The sequence below is a fragment of the Adiantum capillus-veneris genome, chromosome 17 (assembly GCF_014529385.1).
Source record: "Adiantum capillus-veneris isolate H3 chromosome 17, ASM1452938v2, whole genome shotgun sequence".
Taxonomy (NCBI): Eukaryota; Viridiplantae; Streptophyta; class Polypodiopsida; order Polypodiales; family Pteridaceae; genus Adiantum; species Adiantum capillus-veneris.
Genome location: NC_140947.1, coordinates 80864381 through 80884732, shown reverse-complemented (window position 1 = coordinate 80884732; position 20352 = coordinate 80864381). Strand labels below are relative to the sequence as shown.

The window sequence follows — 20352 nt, the reverse complement described above, 5'->3', positions numbered from 1 at the left end:
TGTTGTATTTTCTCAAGATTAGTGATCTATATTGCTCAAGGTTCCTTTTAGTTCTTTAGGGAAAGAGAGAGCTTCCCGTCTTGTAGAATACTGTGGTCACGAACAAAGTGAGTGGATTGTGCGTGCAAGTGAATGAGACTGAGAAGGAGAGAGAAGAGATACGACACCCGAGAGGTTGTAAAACCCTCCTCAGAAGGTCCCACTCTCGTCGGCGAGAGTGGTCTATTCTTTGATTGCACAGAGGTGTACAATGCGTATGCAATGGACTATGCAACTTGGTCTATGCCGATGACGACGACGACGACGACGATGGCTGAAATCTGAGATCTGCTAATCACTGAATTTCGGGACTGTTTCGGTGGCTGAAAATGACTGTTTTGGCTGCGTTTTCTTGGCTGAAAAATGAGGTTTCTTAGGGCTGAAAACTGATGGTCTTTACGGGCTGAATTTGCTACACTTTAGGTGAATGATGCTGGTCTTAATTTGCTATTGAAATCCAAAAACGCCAAGGGCTGAAATTGGTCCTTTTGTCGCCGGGGTTCTGCAAATGCAGAAACGCTAGGCTGATCTGCTGTGTCATGATTACGTCGGGGCTGATCTGCTGTTCACAAATCGCCAAGTCTGATCTAGGTCTTCTGTGGAGAAAACGCCAGAGTAGTCGCGGGGGTTGGTCTTGCTAAGAAGTTGCCTGTTGAGCAAGGTGCTCCTGTTGCCTCTTTTGCCAGAAAGTGTGAACTTTGGTTTGCTTATATATCAACTTAGCAAAATTGCCCTACCTACTTTTGTAGGAAAGTCACTTAAAAATAATAAGTGAAAATCACAATAAATAGGAAAATAGGCTAAATGCACTGGAAAATTCCCCTAACTGATGCCAATGCATTCTGATGGGAATTCTGATGATCATGCTGTGTGCAACCGGAGGATATGCATCTATGCTAAGTGACTGGGCATGCACGGTCTACGAATAGACTCACAAAAGTGCTAGATCACTGCTAATCTAACTTGATCGGACTGACTGAACCCTGTTGTGGTGTAGCTTGTCCACGGACACATAGGGTTGGGATGTGTCACGTGACACAAACAAAGTGATTTAGTTTGTTTGTTTGTTTGTTTTTGTTTTTTCTTTTCTTTTCTTGTGTCTCTTGCTTTTATAGCTTTATGAGTGCTTTATTCCCTCTTATAATTCGTGAGTTTAGACTATTCCGAACTTATGAAGGTATATTTCACTTTTTGACATACTAAACACTCACGAACATATTTTTCAATGTTCGTCCGTAGTGTTGGCCAAAAGAAAAACCTTTCGAGAGCAGCAGTAGTAGTAGAACTCGATGGCCTGCATAGGGATAATTATGTGCTTTTTCCATCACCTTATGTCATAAGGACTGAGCTATGCATATAACTTGTTGATGATAGTGTGTATTATCTTTCATAGAGTAAGGAAGCCTTGAATGTCTTGCTTGAAGATCGGCCTAGATTGTAGCAAAATTTGGATCTTGAGGATACATCTCACCAAGAGGTTCTAGTTCCTCATGATAAATAGTTGTCAATGCAGCGACCTTAGTGTTAGAGTTCATATTCTTGTCCGATGGTAGCTCCGGTATCTCCCAGGAGCAAATTAGGGAGTGAGGGATGTTTTGAGGCTGTGCCCGGACAATGTAAGGTTGTTCTTTCATGTTGGGTCGTGTCTAGCCATGTTTAGCTCGGGTTTTGGCTTGGTTTCATGGTCCTTTGTGGTCCTGCAGGCTGGGAATATTATTCCCTAGCCTTGGTAAATTCTTTCCCTGGACCTTTGTGCATCTTGTGCCACTTTCCACCCTTCCCCTATTTTCCCATATTTATTATGGTCGTGGGGCTGGAGGAGTGGGTCGGGCAGCAGGCCGAGGTCAGCCCTATATAGGCAGGCAGGGGGAGGTCACTTTCAGTGTGTTGTGTGCAGCCCAGGCAGGGCGCCCTCATGGGCAACCCTTTTAGCCAGCGTTTTTGCAGCCAGAGGAGAGGGGAGGGCCAGCGTTTCTGCTCCCCCTTTCCCTTGCGTTGGTCATGCAGCAGGGCAGCCCTCTAGCGTTTTTGCCAAGTAGCAGCCCAGCGTTTGTGGCATGAGGCAGGGCAGCATATGGTCATGGGCTGCCAGCAGGTCTTTTCCTTGCGGTTCTTATTTCAGAGGTAGATGGATGGAGGCACTATGATCTGGCAGACGTAGAGCACCTCCATCATGGTGCAGGCATACAAGAGGAGCAGATCCATGTTCGTCATGGGGCAGCCACATCATAGGGCAGCCCTGATCCGGCTCCTTTTCCCTTCAGATCAGCCTTTCTACAAGGAGGAGATCCCGCCAGAGCCTCGGTTCCACAGGAGGCTAGGGCAGCCCATGACGAGACCGTGCCAGTGATCTCATGTGCATGAGTAGTTGGCAGTGTCAGTAGCAGTCACAGTTGTGTGTCCTCGGGTCTACCCATTGGGCATGTCAGTTCTATGCCGGACCACCCTTGGTCACTTGTATGAGCGGATTGTTATTAGCATGGAGAGCCTTTCGCAGATCTCTCTCTCTCTCTCTCTCTCTCTCTCTCATTCTCAGATGTCCTGTCTTTCACTACCTAAGTGATCTCTCTTCTCCAAAGGTGTGCCTTGTTCATGTGTTTGGCTTTGTAGGTGTTTAATGTTCTAGATCGGAGTTGAGGTACCCACCGGATCACGAGCCAAGTTTTGTCTTCATTGCATCTTCCGCTAGAGTCCTATGGTGATATGACCACCTGAGTGCTCGATTGTGGTTGATCCGGTGCGGTTTTGGACATGATTGAGAGAAGAAGCTTGCTTTTTTTTTCTGGTTTTCTGCAAGTTTGGGGCAGCTTTGGGTATGTGGAGGCGTTGGATCCTCGTCTACGACTTCCCCGTCTTTACCCTTGATTACTCCGACCTCTCTTCATCGAGGGGAACCCTACGGAGACTTCAGGATGTGTAGCAGTGATGGATTGTCTTGGTTATACCAGATGGAGTCATGTTACCGTGCTTTCCCGCAAGGAGAACAAGCATGCGGTTGTTGGATCCAGAGTGGGAGCTACTCATTTCAAGCTTCTTCTTCAGAGAGAAGAGTGTTTGGACAACAATAAGATCTTCTTCATCCCTTGTGGAGGAGTTTTCTATGGCTGTGTTTTCTTCGAGGAGATGGATTAGCAGTTTGCTTTGCCTTTTGCAAATGCACGTCTTTCTTGGAATTGTCGACAGAGCTACCTATCCGATGGGTAGTAGGTTGATGATTCAGTTGCACCCTTGTACCAGATTGCGGATAGAGGATGACCGAGGGGGCTATCTTCCCGTTTTGAAGCAGAGGATGTTCTTTGATTTTTCATTTTCCATTTGAGGATGGAAGTTTCAGTTCCAACTTTAGTGGACTCTTGTTTATCCGGTATTCAGCAGTTCTGGTGCATGTTACACTGCATGTGTTGGAATTGGCTTTGACAGGCAGAGGGGATACTTTTATCTCTAGAACCACTTCTTGTTTGATCATCCGAATTCCCTGGATGTGGTTTAGAGGTGGAGCATGTGGTGCTAGCCAACAATGACAACAGTTCGAGGAGGTTTTGTTGGAGAGTGGACCCTTCCTTTCTCCATGTTCTCTCCTTTCCCCAACGGTAGTGTAGCCCTACAGATTTGGTCACTTCTTTGCCCTCTTGTGAGCTTGTCAATACCAGTTGTGAAACAATTTACGACTTCTAGTGAGCTTGTCAACACCAATCTTGGGAGAGGTTTACCACTTTCAGTGGGCAGTTTTTTGACGATTGACATCAGATTTGTTGAGATCCTTTGGATGACAGGTTTGCATGTAGTGTCGACAGTTGGTGGGGACATCTAGTTCCTACTCCCGTAGTCAGCAACATTTGGATGCTCCTTCCATATATCCTTTTGGAGAGCTCCAACCTTGGGGGCAGCCCTTCTTCAGGTGGTTTGCAAATTTGGCCACAGTTGGCAAGTAGAGGAGGTTCTTCCCTTGCAGTGTTCGATGGCTTCTTTGGCAAACATGATCCTCAGGTGACGACCTTTTAGGTCTTCCTAAAGTCAATGTGTCATTTTCTGTCAGTGCAATGTGCATCATATTTTGATTGCATGGCAACCATCCAATTTTTTGAATTTTGTGCTTCATCAAAAGATAGAGGTTCTTCAACATAACATAAGCTAGACACAGCTAAAGCATAACAATCTGATGCATAAAATGCATGGCGAGAACCTGAACGAGTACGACTAGACAAAGGTGCATCCAATTTACTGTCACGCAAAGTTTGCACCAACCATTTTGGCATACCTCTAGCTTGCTCATCTGAGCCCTTTCCTCATCAAGTACATCATGTACATCTACCTTAGTAATAGGCTGATCTGTAACATTTTCAAAACCCCCATAAGCTGTACATTTGCTTCATTGAAATTTACATTCGAACTTCCACCACTGAAAAGAGGCAACAAAGTGTCATAAATGTCTTGTGAGCTTACATTACTGTTTCTAGTACATGACAACCAGGGCTGAACAGAATCTTCCACAAACACAACATTCCTTGAAACCAAGGTACACTTTGTTTGCAGATGATACAACCTGTAACCTTTACTTTCAGCACTATAACCAACAAAAATACATTTGACAGCATTATCATCCAATTTTCTGTGCTGCGTTTGTGGCACCAAAGCATACGCCAAACAACCAAAACACGTATGTGCTCGATAGAAGGCTTTCTATCAAGCCGTGCTTCATATGGAGTCATAGATTGTAAAGCTTTCGTAGGACACCTGTTTAGTACATAAGTAGCACACATATAGCATCAAGCCAAAACAAGTGTGCTAAAGCTTGACTTTTGACCATACATCGTGCCATTTCCGAAGCAAGGAAGCAAGGGAAATGGGCAGTTTACAGGGGAGGGAAAGCTATCATTAGAGATTTCAAGAGTCCACCACCCGCCTCAAAGACATGAACGTGACACTTGTAACATCTAGCCACTTTAAGCACCTGGTGATCTATACCATTGTGATATTTATCTCTCATGAGTCATGAGAGTTTTGAGGTTAGGGAGCACATGCACTTTTTTTTAATTTTCTCGTACCCGAAGTGGATTGTAACCAAAGATATATCTGATTTGTCCCACAGGTCAACTTCGACCTCTAATATCCGTTAATAGACTCTCTCTCTCTCTCTCTCTCTCTCTCTCTCTCTCTCTCTCTCTCTCTCTCTCTCTCTGATCAGTTATGCCATTTCCCTCTTGAATAACAGGTCTTGAGTTCAACTCTCCTCGTCCCGGATAGATCTTCAAGGTCTCTCGGGATAGTTTCCTACGACGTTAAAATTCTCTTCTTCTTCTTCCCCCCCCGCCGCCTTTCTCTTTCATTGTGTTCAATTTAGTTTTTCTCAAGTGAAGTAAAGTAACCTTGTGTTTGTGCGAAGTACTAGATCTGAGTTAAAATCCGTAAACCCTTTCACCGCACGTGACATTGCTATCAAAGCTTTGGACGTGCTTTGGCTTCGCGAACTCAAGGAAAGAATCAAGAACCTTTTTGAGATATCTTTTTCTCAAAGAAGTTTCGTGCCCCTACCCCAGACTTATTAGACACTTCACCCTTAGTCCATCGCGCATCGGGTGCGCTCTTGTCTTCATCCCTATGGCTTGGATACCTATAAAAGAGTCACTAGGCCTTCAATTTTAATCAGACCAGAACCTAGTACCTGCAGGGGCATCTAACGCCCACTGCACCTCAATACCTAGCGTTTGCATCGCCAAAACCCCAACATCATCAACGTTTTGCATCAGCTCAGCCCAACGTTTTTGCACCATATCAGTACCAACGTTTTTGCAATAGATGAGCATCGGCATGAAGCGTTCGGTATTCAACATTTGGCCATTGTATCAGCATTGTGCAAGTAATCAAAGCAAGTATTTGCTTTGGTAACTGAGCAAGGGGGCCCTTGAGGGTGGTTGGGACCAGACGTGCGGGGTCGTCTCTCTCTCTCTCTTGATTGTGTTTAGTTCAAGTTCTCTCTCAAGTGAAGTACAGTAACCTTGTGTTTGTGCGAAGTACTAGATTCGCGTTTAAATCCTTAAAACCTTCCGTTGCACGTGACAGTTGCTCATGCCTCCTGAGCTGAGAGGTTCTGCCAGCTTTGCTCCGAGAGGGTGACTAAGGACGGGGAGCACTTTGTTTGTAAATGAGAATACGAGAGTATCAAAGACAGATATGAGGCTCTTTTCATAGGATAGAGTGTAAATTAGCACGAGTTTGGCGGTTTTCTAGTAAAGGTACATAGACAAAGAGAGACCTTGCTAGCATGTGTAGCAATGCTAGAAGGTGGCAGTGCTAGAGGGTGGCTTACAGTCAGAGGTTACATACTTATTCCAGAGGAGCACAACCCTACCGTCCCCGTCACGCAGATAGAGAGATGACATCTTAACAAGGCTATTTTTGTTACATTTACACCATTGTGCTGCTTCACAGGTCTAGGGCATGCATGTACGGCTAGCGTGCCTCCTGGTTGGCCACCCATAGTCGAGGTTGTACGTGGTCCGGGCACTCGAGTTTGGGGCCGGCCACCCACTTTTGTCGGGCGCCCTCATATATTTCCATATATCATTTTTCTGTTGGGTCGTGGGGATTTTTATCAAGCCTTGCCCTACCTCCCCTTGGGCACCTATATATGGGGTCAGGGGGGTACCCACTTCTACACTATCTGGTTGTTGTACCGAGGGTCTTCTGCTCATGGTAGTCATGGGGGGGACTGATTGCGCCCTCTTCCTACACATAGCATTTTGGTGTCTACTCTCTCTCTTTTTCATCTCCTCTCTCACGCTTCGGCACATGCGCACTCTCACAATTTTTTAGAGACAAGGATTGGTGTAGATGGTAGTATGCACCTCCATGGTCAATTATTGTCCTCGAGAGTTTGGATGACATGGCTATACTCTTGAGATCTGGATAGGTGTGTAGAATGCACTTCCATACCGGTTTCTTATACTCGGATGCGTGTCCTCAAAATAGTCATGTTTCCTCTACTTTTAATGTTACAGGCTTGGACTCTCCAAGCGAGAAATCAATTGCAATACGCGAATAGAAACTGCAAAATCATTGAACTTAGAGAGAGAGAGAGAGAGAGAGAGAGAGAGAGAGAGAGAGAGAGAGAGAGAGAGAGAGAGAGAGAGAGAGAGAGAGAGAGAGAGAGAGAGAGAGAGAGAGAGAGAGAGATGATGAAATGAAATGAAATGAAATGTTATATTAACGTCTACAAAAGGCCAAAATGACCTATGAGACCAAAAAGTTACAATTCTTGAGTACGGAAATTACAGAATTACAAAGTTACCAAGTTACAAAGGACTAACACTAAAACACTAAGGAGAAAGGAAATAAGGGGGGGGGGGGAGGGGGGTTTGTGGGTTCATATGAAATCTCTCATCGGTCGCTGTCGGATCTCATCGACCTCCTCCATGGTCAGAATTCTGGTTGGCGTCTTGCATGTCGAGCTAGAGTGATCTGTATCTTTTGTTGCAACCTTCGTCGGTGGTGGGAGACCCCCCGAGGTCGTGGATGTCTGGATCTGCCAAATTCAGTGGCTCTGTCAAGCAGTGTACCTCTAGTATGAGTAAGCTCTGAGATCTGCTATAATGACTGCTCCGTTTGCTCTCCTCTGTCTGGTGTAAAGAACTCAGTGATTCGTCTCTGAGATTGTCTTTCCCTTGATGTCCTCAGCAAGCTCTCCCTAAGTCTACGCAGCTCTAGCAGGAACAATCCGAGACACTTCTGATCCTTGTATCTCATGACTCTAGAAAAAGGTCCGAACCCTTCTCTGAACAGGCAGTGGAAGTGTCCGTGTATCTCATAGTATGCCGTGTAGTGGCAGGTGTAGTGCAGCTCTGTCTCTGGCTCTAAGTTACATAGGTGACATATCCTGGCTCTTGCCGGCACCCCTCGAAATTGGCTAGTCTCCATCTGGAGCTGATGTGAGGATGTGCGTATTTGTCCAATAGCGCATCTTATCCCATGAGATAAGTGTGTATCCATGTAAGCTGGCCTAGTCACAAAGCCGTCCTCCGTGAGTTGGAGAAGATGCTCTATGTAGAAGGCCATCTTCGTGCCCAACTCCTGCGTCGGATGTAACCATGTGCTCCTGGTAATCAGATCCTGACGTATGAGCCTGGTGATCTCTGTCCGTGTGAGAGACAAGGAGGGTGCATCCAAGGAGTATTGAAACGGAGGTAATCTATCCATGTTGAGACAATGCGACTGGAACCATGATGCCATCTGTCCATACCAACATGCTGTATCGCCTTGTAGAGCTAGTTGTCGAGTTGCCGAGCGTATCTGTCTCTGGGGAGATCCCATAGACCGTGCATAAAGGAAACTGATCTCGTCAGTGTCTCCACCACAAGGGGGGGGGGGGGGGGGGGGGGGGGGGGGGGGGGAGGCGGCTAGCTCGGCTCGGATAATCTCATGTGGTACTGAGGCCTTAGCCCGAATCATCCGAGCGATCATAGAGACCAGAGGCCTCTCCATACATCTCCATCCATCTGTGTTGCCAGATCTCCCATGGTGGTCTACTTAGGGTCCCCATACGTGAACTCCATAGAGCATAGCTGGAGTCACTAGAGTGTCAAAGAGCCAAAGCTTTGTTCGCGGTTTTTGAAACTGAACCTGCGAACACATCCTCTCCAGTCCTCCCAAAGCTGCATATGCTCTCGTCAGTCTAGTCTCTCATGCTCTCCTTAGTGAAAACACGGGTCCACCGAATACTACCCCAAGATAGGTATATGCATCTGTGTACTCCACAGTCTCCTGGCCATACATAAATGTGGGTGCCGACCTTCTGACCCACTGTGGTGTGGTGTTGAACACCATAACGTTGGTTTTCCCCAGATTGACCGACAATCCACTGTCACGAGCAAATGTATGCAGAGCATCCAAATAACGCTGCATCCCCTCCGTGGAGTCTGAAATCAACACATTATCATCAGCATATAGTAACAATTGAATCCATGTTGCTCTACATAGTTTGAAAACTCATCCACATACATCCCAAAAAGAGTCGAGGATAGTGGGCATCCCTGCTTTTACTCCAATAGTGGAGTGGACCATGTCAGACATTCCCTCAGTGGTGCGTACCCGCCCCATCACTGTCCTGTATAGAGCTAGAATACCCCATATCAGCTCTGTAGGCACACCCATGTCTTGTAGTCTGTGTATAAGTCTGGCTCTCGGCACTGTGTCAAAAGCTTTGCGGAAATCCACAAAGCTACAATAGATTCTCTTGCCATGGTGTCTACCCTCCTCAATAATAGCTCTGAGTGTCAGAAACTAGTCAAGAGTGGAGAAACCTCTCCTGAAACGTGCTTGCCCTCGTACTCTTATTCCCTCTCGCTCTGCCCATCTACTCAGCTCCTGCTCAAGAACGGATGCATACAACCTAGCTAATGTGTGGCCAACCATGATGGTGCGATAATTCGCGAGAATCATGGGATCTCCTGAATTGAAAATAGGCACAATCGTAGACATACTCCAGGTCTCCGGGAAGCCTTTATACATGGCTCGATTAAACATCATAGCCAGGAGCTCTGCAAGCATATCCCTGGCATGTATGAAGTGCTCTGCTACTAGACCGTCATGATCATGCGCTCTCCTTGTCTTCATCCTATCAATGGCTTTCCTTGCCCTCTCGGTAGTAAAGAAAGAGCATGTCTCTGGGCATGTCTCTAGTGGGTCCGGCAGAGGTGGTTGCCCTGATGCTGTGTAGAGAGATGTGGCATATTCCCCCCTTGTCTCAGTGGAGGTGACCGCGGGCGGTGGTGAATGCTCGTGGAATAGCCTCCATGCTTCGCCTGAGTCCTAGCTTATAAATAGCTGATATAGATCCCGCTCTAGCTGAGATAGATAGGCCCTTTTCTTTCATCGCACTAGGCGGCGAAAGATAATCCGTGACTGTCTATGTGTGGTGATACCCGTGAGCACTTCCCTCTGTAGTTTGATCCTTGTCTCTCTGCACTCATCATCATACCAACTGTTCTGGGGCATGTTTCCAGATCGTCTCCATGTGGGCTGGCTGTGGGGGTATGCCTCTGATGCTGCATCATGGAGCGTCTTTGTCAATATCTGAGTGAGTTCATCTAGTGGCCGTCCCGGCTCTTGGGTGCATAGCTGCTTGTATATCTCATCCATATACACAGAATCCGTCTCCCTCATGAAGGTATACTGAGTGTGTGTGGGGACCTCTCCTAATGGAGCTGTGCTGAACTGAAAGGTCAGGGTGAAAGACACGATAGCATGATCAACTGCTACTCCAACTGGCCTAGTGCCCACCATGAAATCTTGAAAGAATGGAATGAGACCTGGCTGGGCCATAACATAATCCACTGTGCTGGCACCATGTCGGTGTGGAAAGCAAGTAAAACCTCCAGCTGTCGAAAATCTTTGTAGGCCATTCATAATGGCCAATTTGTGTGCGGTTCCCATATCTATGAAGTATCTGCAATATTCAGTGTATTCCTCATCTTGTGATAGTCTGGATAGACCCATCTCTGTGACGTCCAACTCCTTGAGCATCTCTTTAGAAGTATCATAAAATATTGTCTGGTGGTGGGCAGTCCTAGCATTGAAATCCCCTAGTATGATAATGTCGCCATCGTTGGAAAACTCCCATATGTCATTATCCAAAATAACAAAGGGGGATTGTCCTCTAGGTGATGCATATACTGACGTACTAGGAGGAAAGAACAAACAACAATGTAAAGGTATCTGCCCGTCTCTGCCCTGAGCCTCACCCACATGTACCTAGCCTGTTCATCCTTGCGTGCTATATATATCATTGGCTGCAGTTCCTCCCTGAATAGAACTGCCACTCCCCCTGAGCCCCGTCCTCGATGCTCCGATCTGGTCTCCTATCTATAGGCTGTTTCCCATCTATATCTGCACACCTGTGGCATGGATTGTCCCGGTGCTTGATGCGTCTCAGAGTAGAAAATGATTTCTCTCCCCGTGAAGCTATCCTCAAAGGCCCCTACATCAAGACGGAGTGACCCGTTACAATTCCAGGTTGCCATCTTTAATGTGGTCCCATAGGTCTCGCACCGTCATGCGAGGCGTCGCTCCAATATCACCACCTTTCCATCCCTGTAAAAAGCAGTCTTCCCCTTTTCCTGTGCTGCTCTTATTTCCGGCATTACTTCTTGCATATGAGCAATCTGCGAGAGGGTGAGGTCATCTCCAAGAAAGATGCCCGTCTTCTTTAGAGTCGGTCTCTTCTTCAAGAAGTCTTTCTTCGCTTCCATGGAGGGGAAGCGGAGAATGAGTGCCCTTTCTTTCGAGGTTTCTCCGTTGCTCCCACTTTTCTTAGTGCCCACTCTCCAAGCCCTCGTATGCATATGCTCGTTTACCCCCACCAAGGTCATGAGTTCTGTCACCTCTTTGTCTACATTATCTTGGTCTCTGAGGTCACATATCCTTACATGTAAGGCCCGCACACGTCTCCTTTGTTGCTCTTCTAGTGTCAAGTTGATGATGGTTGGTGTGGGGGTGGGAGTTATTTCCTTGCCTTTCCCTTTTTTGACAATCTCGATCCATTTTTCGGCCTTTTCAGCTTTTTGCTGGGTCTTTGTGATGACATCTACCCACGAGGTCGTCATTTCTTTTTGTTGCTCCCCACCTTCTTTGATGGCCCGTACTTGTTCCTTAATCGTGTTAAGCTCTTCAATGACAGAGGGTTGAAGCTCTCCCTCTGCGAGGACATTCTGTGATCGCACCTCTGCAAGCTCTTTCTTGAGTATTGCGATTTCCTCATCTTGGGCCTTCACGCGAGCCTCGAGAGTCTGTATCGTGCTTTCCTGTATTGCCACTCTTGCCTCGAGTTCGTTAATAGTACCTAAGAGGTGGCGGTTGATCTGGTTGATGGACTCGCTAAATTCTTCTTTGCACTTTTGGATGGCATCCTCCACCGGGTCATCCTTGCTATTTTGCTTTCTCATGATTGAGAGGCCGCAGCAAGAGAGGGGAAGGGAAAGGGGGGGGGGGGGGGGGGATAGAGGCGAAGCAATTTTTTTCCTCCCCCCCTCTCTCTCTACGCGTGCAGGCTCGTTCTCTCTCTATGCTCACAGTTTTTTTTCCCTCTCTCTCTCTCTCTCTCTCTCTCTCTCTCTCTCTCTCTCTCTCTCTCTCTCTCTCTCTCTCTCTACGCTTGGAAAAACTCTCTTTCTCTCTCTCTACACCTTAAATGCCTCTTTCTCTCTCTACGCCTAAAAAACTCCTTTCTCTCTCTACGCTCTGGGACCACTCTCTCTCTCTCTCTCTCTCTCTCTCTCTCTCTCTCTCTCTCTCTCTCTCTCTCTACGCTCCTGGACCAAAATCTCTCTCTACGCTGGGAAAGAAAGCTCATTCTCTCTCTACGCGAGGGTTGCGGGAAAGGGGCAATGAGCAGTGGGTGGGGCGGTGGCCTGGGGCTGCGAGCGAGCTGGGGCAGGGGGGGGGCTGCGAGCGAGCGGGGGGGGGGGGGTGGGGTGCAGCGCGTGCGGGCAGGGTTAAAGGGAGCGCGCGAGCGAGCATTGGGGGGGGGGGGGGGGCGCAGCGCACGCGGGCAGGGATGCGGGTGCAGAGCAGGGGGCATGGCAAAGGCAGAGAGAGAGAGAGAGAGAGAGAGAGAGAGAGAGAGAGAGAGAGAGAGAGAGAGAGAGAGAGAGAGAGTCGACATGGCACGGTAGAGTTCCGAGCCAAGATGCACTGGCCGCCCCTTTTGGTATTTCTTTATTATTATGCTTCACAAGGTCCTCTTCTCTGAGACTCTATGTCCATATGCTCTCTAGAGTGAGGCCCTCTAGGCACTTATAAACGTACAAGGGATGCCCAAAAGCAGAGTCCCAAAAGCACTTGATTTAAAAGCATTTGCACCCAAAAGCATGCGCAAATCTGCCAGCTTTTCAGCCTAGCGCTAAACGGGGAAATCCGTATAGCTGCCACGTGAGCATGTCAGTGCAATGTACGGAAATTCAGCCCAGATGTCAAGCTTTTGTATTCAGGGTTTAGGCCCCTCGGCCGGTGCTCTGTAAGTTCTTCAAGTTGTCAAGGGGTTAGGTTTTTATATCCTAACCCCGTAGGCCTCTTGGTCACTTCTTCAGGGTTCAAATCTTCTTGTCCTCTCAGCCAGTTTCCTTGCAGTTGGGCATCTCACCAACTTGTGACACTTAATTTTTAGTTCTAACAAAGTCTATGGGGGAGAAGGGTGTTACTGTCTTCCTCTCGAGTTGGTCTAAGATAATGGTGGTTCCATGCTTGGAATGGATGAATTTTCTCCTTAGAAGTTTGGATGGGTTCATTGTGAACAGGTGTTTGTAATCCAACTTCCTTTTGATCATGGGCAAGTGGCTGCTAGGATATGTGCTGTTGTGCCTTTCTTTATTTTGGTCTTTTGAAAACCTCACACTCCAACGCTTACAAGGTCTTTGTTTGACAGATCCTATGTTAAATTATATTCATATTTGCTGTCAACTTGATTTTTAAGGAGGCAGGATCTCTGGTTATTCATGGAACTGGTGGCTATTTATGTGAAGGCTTTCAGGCACAAATTAAGGTTCATAGCTGCTGCAAAATCTGCGACGTCTCTTCCACCGGTTGATCTCCCAGAAGTGGCCTTTGCAGGTTTCTCTTCAAAACAACATTTTGTTGACTTTCAACACAATATTATTTGGCTTGGCTTGAGATCCAAATCTTATTTTGAGTATCTTGTTGCAGGAAGGTCGAATGTTGGAAAATCATCGCTTATCAATGCTTTGACAAGACAGTGGGGTGTGGCTCGCACATCAGACAAGCCAGGGCTGACCCAGGTACAGTGGACAAGCAAATTTTTCACAACTATTCCTGCCAATCCTTTTGGCTAAGTCGTGTGGGGATGTGTCCCTGAATTTATGCTCGCTGAACAGATTACAAGCCAGAAATCTTTTGAATAGCTGAACTGGTCAATTACTACCAGTTTATGCAAGAGTGTGCCATCATAGATTGCAGAGGCTCAGTACATTTGATTGTTTGGGCTTAGAATTAACCTGATGACGACTTCAGTGGGTGGAATTGATGTTGATATGAGTGGTAAATCCACATTTATTTAACTAAGAGTCTTAACTTTATCCATAATAGCTATGTCCGTACGGTCATTTGTCACAACAGTTTCTGTGACTCAAGCTTCAATCTGTGAAGCTCGTGTGAATAACATTAACTTATGTTCTGTAACCTTGTCACCAAGACCATCACAAAATATTTTGCAGCTTAAGCGAAGACATATCAAAAAGATATGGCAAAGCATTTTTGAAAGAAATCAAAAAGTCTAAACGTCGCATGGAAACTACGTTCCAAACACGTACAGAATGTACGGCACCTTTCCTCTATTATGAAGTGCGAATTTGCTCTATTCCGCTGCTGTGAGCTGTTCTGGCAGGAGTCACCGTGAGCAAGTGGACCGACTTGTTTTTGGCTGTCTTTGGTAGTGGTTGGTGGTGCTTGGTGCCTTGGCTTCCACATGATTTTTGAAGCTCCTCCGTGATTTTCGAGGTGGCTTCTTGTGTCTAGAAGTACTAAGGTTGGTGAGGGAGGCAAGAGCTCCTCTGAACTAGCAGCAGCTGTACCAAGGTTGACCTCTCTCACTGGATCAGGATATGTTTTCCTCTGGAGTAGCAGTGTCTTTAGCTGGTGCATAGACATCATGAGCTGGTGTCTTGTCAATTTGAATCTCACCAACTTTTCCTGCATGCTGGAGGCAGCCGGGAGGGTGGCAAGGGCAGGCTCCTTGGGTGGCAAAGATTCCATGTGGGTGGAGGTTGAAGGGAACAATGGGGAGTTGCGTGAGTGGCAATGTCTTTCCCTGGTGGTGATTAGTATTGGCCTTGCCAATACCTAGTGGCTCAATGGAGCATGGAACCGTAGATGGGTTGTCAACACTGGGTTGGGAGTAAGAGACTAGAGTTGGTTACAGGATGGCTGGGTCTATTGGAATTCGGAAGTGGGTGTAATCGGTATAGGTGTGGGTGTTGATATGACGTGGACGTGGTGTCAGTATGTTGGTATTTCTGTAACCTCACAATGTTCAGGTGGAGTGTTAAAGCTAAGATTGGGAGGTGTCGATGGCCTCTTCGGGAAGCCAGGAGTAGACTTTCATATGGCATCGCTGCCCCAGTCATGAAGTGCCTTAGTATGCTTTATCTAAGGCTGACCGAATGATAAGAGGAAAGATGCTCTTCAGTTGTGGAAGGTGCACCACTACAAGTTTTAAGTGGAACGTAACATCCTGCAGAGGGCCATACTCCATTATGTCCAAGGGAAATATCTTTATTTGGTTGGCCCAGGTAACTGTGAAAGGAGCAGGTTGGTAGGCTTCAGACCAAGAGTTAGCATCGTAAATTGCAGCACTAGATGGATTCCAGAGTCTCCATCTACTATAGATTTGTGAATTGCTTGCCAAGTGTAGACATTGTCAAGCAGGGAGGGGTGCCTACGGGTAAGCTACCAACATGACCCCTCCCATCTGCAACACTTTTCACATACACACACGCATGCATATGATTTCATTTACACACACGCATGCATGTGATTTCATTTACGCACACGCATGCATATGATTTCATTTACACATGCTTCACAGCTGGCTCGATTCGCGAGTTGAGAGGTGGTGGTGAGGGGTGAGCTGAATGACAACCTTTGGGAGCTACTTGTAGTCGAGAAGATGGTAGGGGAAACAAGCCAGGAAAGTAGACTCCGATCCAACATGGGATCCCTTAGTTTTCTTGAAAATGTGCAGATTGAGTCCAGGACTGCATCAACGCTCTTTCTCAGTTTCCAGAGGATGGTGCGGTCAATCTGGTTCTTCCTTTTGCAAATTCAAACTGTGTCTTGATTTAGGCACTTCATTATTCTCAAAATCTACATCACTCCAGTTGTTCCTGAGTATATTGTTACCCAGTTTGAAGTACTTCTCTGCAGGGTGCTGTCAAGCAAAGGTAATTCTAATCTGCCAGCCCAATAACTGTCTGGTTTGCTGTTCAGAGTATCAATTTTTTCCGCCTTGGAGGAAGGTTGTGTTTGGTTGACCTTCCTGGATATGGTTTTGCATATGCTGCTGAAGAGAAGAAGGAGGCATGGGAGGAGTTTGTGAGTTTTATGTCTATCCCTTTCTTGCCACTGTTTTGACTGATACTATTCAAGTTCTTACTGTCTGATGCATAATGCGTTCTTGCAGGTCAAAGAATTTGTTACAACAAGAGCTGGGCTGAAGAGGGTATATATTCTTGTAGATGCTAAGTGGGGGTTAAAGCTCAAAGATGAAGAGCTTGTTCAGTTGATGGAGAAGTGAGTTTCTATGATGAACCTACTTGCGCATCGTCAGTGAAAGCTTCCTTCAGAAGCATGGTAGCATTTATGTGACTTTAAACTGTCTTTTTTGTCAGGATGGGCACAAAATATCAAATTGTACTGACAAAGAGTGATATTGTAACGCCAGTGGATCTGGGTCGGCGTGCGACACAGATCCTAGAGGTACGTGATGACGTGTCTTTTGTCAACAGTAGCTTTATAGGGTAATCAGGTGTCCGTTTTAATGTATAGCCCCAATATTCATGTATATAGTCTGCTTAATATATGTATATATGGTCGTTAGTTATACATTAACACAGTTTAAGGGAAGAGTAGACATTGTCACATTGAGTTTAGACAATGTTGTAAATGTTAATACCCACAAGTACAAAGGATGACACTATTGCAAATAGATATCTACAGGGAAAATACCTAACATTCTGTGTGCGCTGACGGGCTAGTTTCATGGGAGTTACATTAGGTTGCTGGAGATCCCCACTATCATATCCTCGTCATAGGTCATGTATAGAGAAGACTAGGTGGAGAGAGCGTCTACCTCCATGTGGCATAAGGACTGGATGAAGGTTATCCTACATCTGCTGAGGAGCAAAATATCTCCCTACCTGTGCTGTGTCAATGTCAGTCCTGTCACTTTTCTCGTGTCTCCGTGATTTGGTAGGGCTGACTCGGTAACGAGTAGTGGATGTGGACATTAATTTGGATTGTAGCCCTTGGCTCTATCTGGTCTCTCTTTTCTGGCAGTTAAATGAAATCTTCTTATGTTTCTAAGTGACTTGAGGCTGCGTTAAGAGGACCTCGAAGGATGCCCCAACACTAGATGGCTGGAACAAGGTAGCGAGATGTAGTGCGGCTTGGTTGTGGAAGCTGCTGTCTTTAAGGGTGCAGCTTGATTAGTTTACTCCCCGAGAATCTCTAAGCAGGAAACTGCATCTCCTTATTGGGGTGCTAGATTCAGTAAAACGTAAGATAGTTATGCTTTGTCACATCTTGACCAATTTGTGTGGATCAGTCCTTTGTCACAACTGTACCGGAGAATTGAGAGGGTTCCCTGGGTCAGGCAGGCTCTTACAAGAACTGCTCAGCTGTGCAGGAAACAGAGGGGACATTGGAACTTAGGGTCATCTCGTTCTTGCAAAAACAACTTCAATGCTATTTTCATCATGAGGAGTCAGGACCAGAGTTACCAGGGAACGCCCCCCTGTGGGCTGGGAACGCCGGAACGGCGTTGCGGAGGGTTTTCATGGCCCGGAACGGCCAGACGTTCCGGAGGGGGATTTGGTACCGGAACGGCGAGCCTGAAACGGTCCGGAACGGCTGGGAATGGTAGATTTTCAGATTTTTGAGCTTTATCTTGTGAGGCTCCCCCTTCTTAAATGCCCTTCCCCCCACCCCTTACCTTCACAGTGCACACAAGCTTTCAAGGGTCAAAGCTCAAGCTCTACCCTCTCGAGTCTCGAGTCTTGACTCTCAAGCTCTAGCCTCGTTAGTCTAGACTCTAGACTCTAGAGTCGACAAGGCTCTCTCCCTCTCCCCCTCTCTCTCAAGCTCTCTCGAGAGTCTAGTCTCCCTCTCTCTCAGCTTTTAATCTCTCTCAGCTTTTAATCTCTCTCTCTCTCTCTCTCTTTCTCTCTCTCTCTCTCTCTCCCCTCAAGCTTTCTAGTCTATACGACACACGTTGGCCATAGTAAGGTTGAATGGTCTTCAAATTAAGTTTTTTGTGAGTATTAGAGTCAAAGGACTCTGACACTACTATTATTCAATCACACAGAGCTTAAAATTGCATTATTTGGGTGTTTTTATGCCTCCCGTCCCGTGCCGTTTCTGTTCTGGACCCCTCACCGTTCCCCTGTTCTGTGGGGGATCCCGTTGCCGTTCCCGTTCCGCGTTCCGGGTAACTATGGTCAGGACCTTGATTGCACGGGTTCAAGCTGTTGAGAGGGGGTTATAGTATGAATTTCTGGAGTTTGGAGGCTTTTGACATCCATACAAGTGAGTGAGTGCAGTGGGAGTCGGATCCCATTTTGGATCTTCAAAAGATATGGGAGCAATTTGCTACTTTCTCCCCCTTTATTTGGGTTGTGTACCAGATCAATGTTCCCAAAGACATTTTTGGACTTTATAAGGTTTTAGTAAAGCATTGCATTTTAAGTGCAATTGTGGACCATTGGAGGAAGCTTTTTGATTAGTGTCACATGGCAATCTAATAACGAATTTTTGGCCTTGGCCCCTTGTGAGAGGGTGTTGACATTTGTGTACCTCTTTCCTTAAAGAGGGGCATTGAATATTGTTTTCCTTACATTCTCATTTTGAAATTCCATGGCTACTACTATGTCCATAACTACCTTCCATAGATTTGTGATCCAATGGCCATAGGCGTAATGTAACCTGCTTTGTCTCAAGAGAAATACCATCGAATTTGCAACATATGTGCCTCGAATTTGTAAGTCCTTAGGCTTAACTTTGACACTTCGAGGCTTAAGGGAAAGCCTAATTTACCATAAGGTATGCTCAATCTCATAGATGAACTCTGCATCTTTCAGCTCTTTCTATCTCTTCTTTTATCTTCTTAGCAAAGGTCCCATTATAGGTATATGGCCTTTGCCTTGGTGGTTTAGCATTATAATGCATAGGGATTGCGTGCTGTCAAAAGGCCAAAGTGACCTATGAGGCCAGAAAGTTACAATGTGGTGGATCTGATACAAAGTCAAGAGTAACAAATTAACAAACACAACACACACACACACACACACACACACACACACACACACACACACACACACACACACACACACACGCACGCACGCACGCACGCACGCGCAGAGAGAGAGAGAGAGAGAGAGAGAGAGAGAGAGAGAGAGAGAGAGAGAGAGAGAGAGAGAGAGAGAGAGAGAGAGAGAGAGAGAGAGAGAGAGAGAGAGAGAGAGAGAGATGAAATGAAATGTTATATTAACGTCTTCAAAACATAGTAACAGGGAATGGCCGTTTTCAGGTCTCCGTTCCCCGTTCCCATTCCAAGTTCCCGTTCCGAATCCCCGTTCCGTGTTTCAAATGTGAGTACCTGGAACAGGGAATGGCATTTTGTTCCACGTTCCCGTTCCCCATTTCCGTTCTAGGTTTCCGTTCTTGGTAACTATGCTTCAAAAGGCCAAAATGACATATGAGACCAATCCGTTACAAAATGGTGAATCTAATACCATGTCTGGGTACAAAAGAACTAGATACTAATACTAGATCCCTCTAAATCTACCAGTCTCAATTTCCAGCTGATGTGAGGATGTGCGTATCTGACCAATGGCACACCGCAAACCATGAGACATATGTGTGTCCATGTAGCTGGGTCGAATCACAAACCCATCTCCTGTGAGGTGGAGAAGATGCTCTCTATAGAAAGCCATCTTCGTGCCCAACTCTTGTGGTGGCTCTATCCATGTCCTCATGGTACCAGTTGGATCAGGTCCTGATGAATGAGTCTAGTAATCTCCACCCGTGTAAGAGACATCGAGGGTGCCTTAAGAGAGTACTGGAAAGGGGGCAACTTGACCATGGTGAAACCATGCGTCTGAAACCATGATGTCATCTGTGCATACCAGCATGAAGTGTCCCCCTGAAGAGATAACTGTCTGGAAGACTCAAGGGCCAGTCTAGCATATCTGTCTCTAGTAGTATCCCACAAGTTGTGCACATAGGAGAATGATCGGGTAAGCGCCTCAATCTCCATAGGAGGGGAAGCTTGAAACCGGCCTGTACTTTCAAAAAGGGCGGTAGACTTTAGACTTAAACCTTATCTGCCTCACCCATTTAATTTGTCGCCCACTTTACTTGTACTTTCAAGTCACAACAAAGGGGAAAGGGATACAGGCTGCTAGAATGCACCTGTATGAGAAGACCGACACCAGATTGGCCCCTAACTTAGGCGCCCCTTTCGGTATTTCTTTATTGTTTAAAAGAGGGAATAAACGCTGTGGTTCCCTACAAGCTGCCCCGCACAAACTTGGC

The 20352-nt window shown here is 46.4% G+C and overlaps 1 protein-coding gene across 2 annotated transcripts in view; it reads left to right on the top strand.

Annotated features, from left to right (window-relative positions):
- The window catches only part of LOC147437560 (P-loop containing nucleoside triphosphate hydrolases superfamily protein), an 82810-nt gene that overhangs the window by 26041 nt on the left and 36417 nt on the right, over positions 1-20352 (top strand). For both annotated transcript variants that reach the window (XM_086487075.1, XM_086487074.1), the window contains exons 5-9: positions 13551-13638; positions 13732-13823; positions 16030-16134; positions 16223-16332; positions 16431-16518. In XM_086487075.1, coding sequence (XP_086343201.1) covers positions 13551-13638; positions 13732-13823; positions 16030-16134; positions 16223-16332; positions 16431-16518 — 483 coding nt within the window. The remainder of the gene's footprint in view (positions 1-13550; positions 13639-13731; positions 13824-16029; positions 16135-16222; positions 16333-16430; positions 16519-20352) is intronic.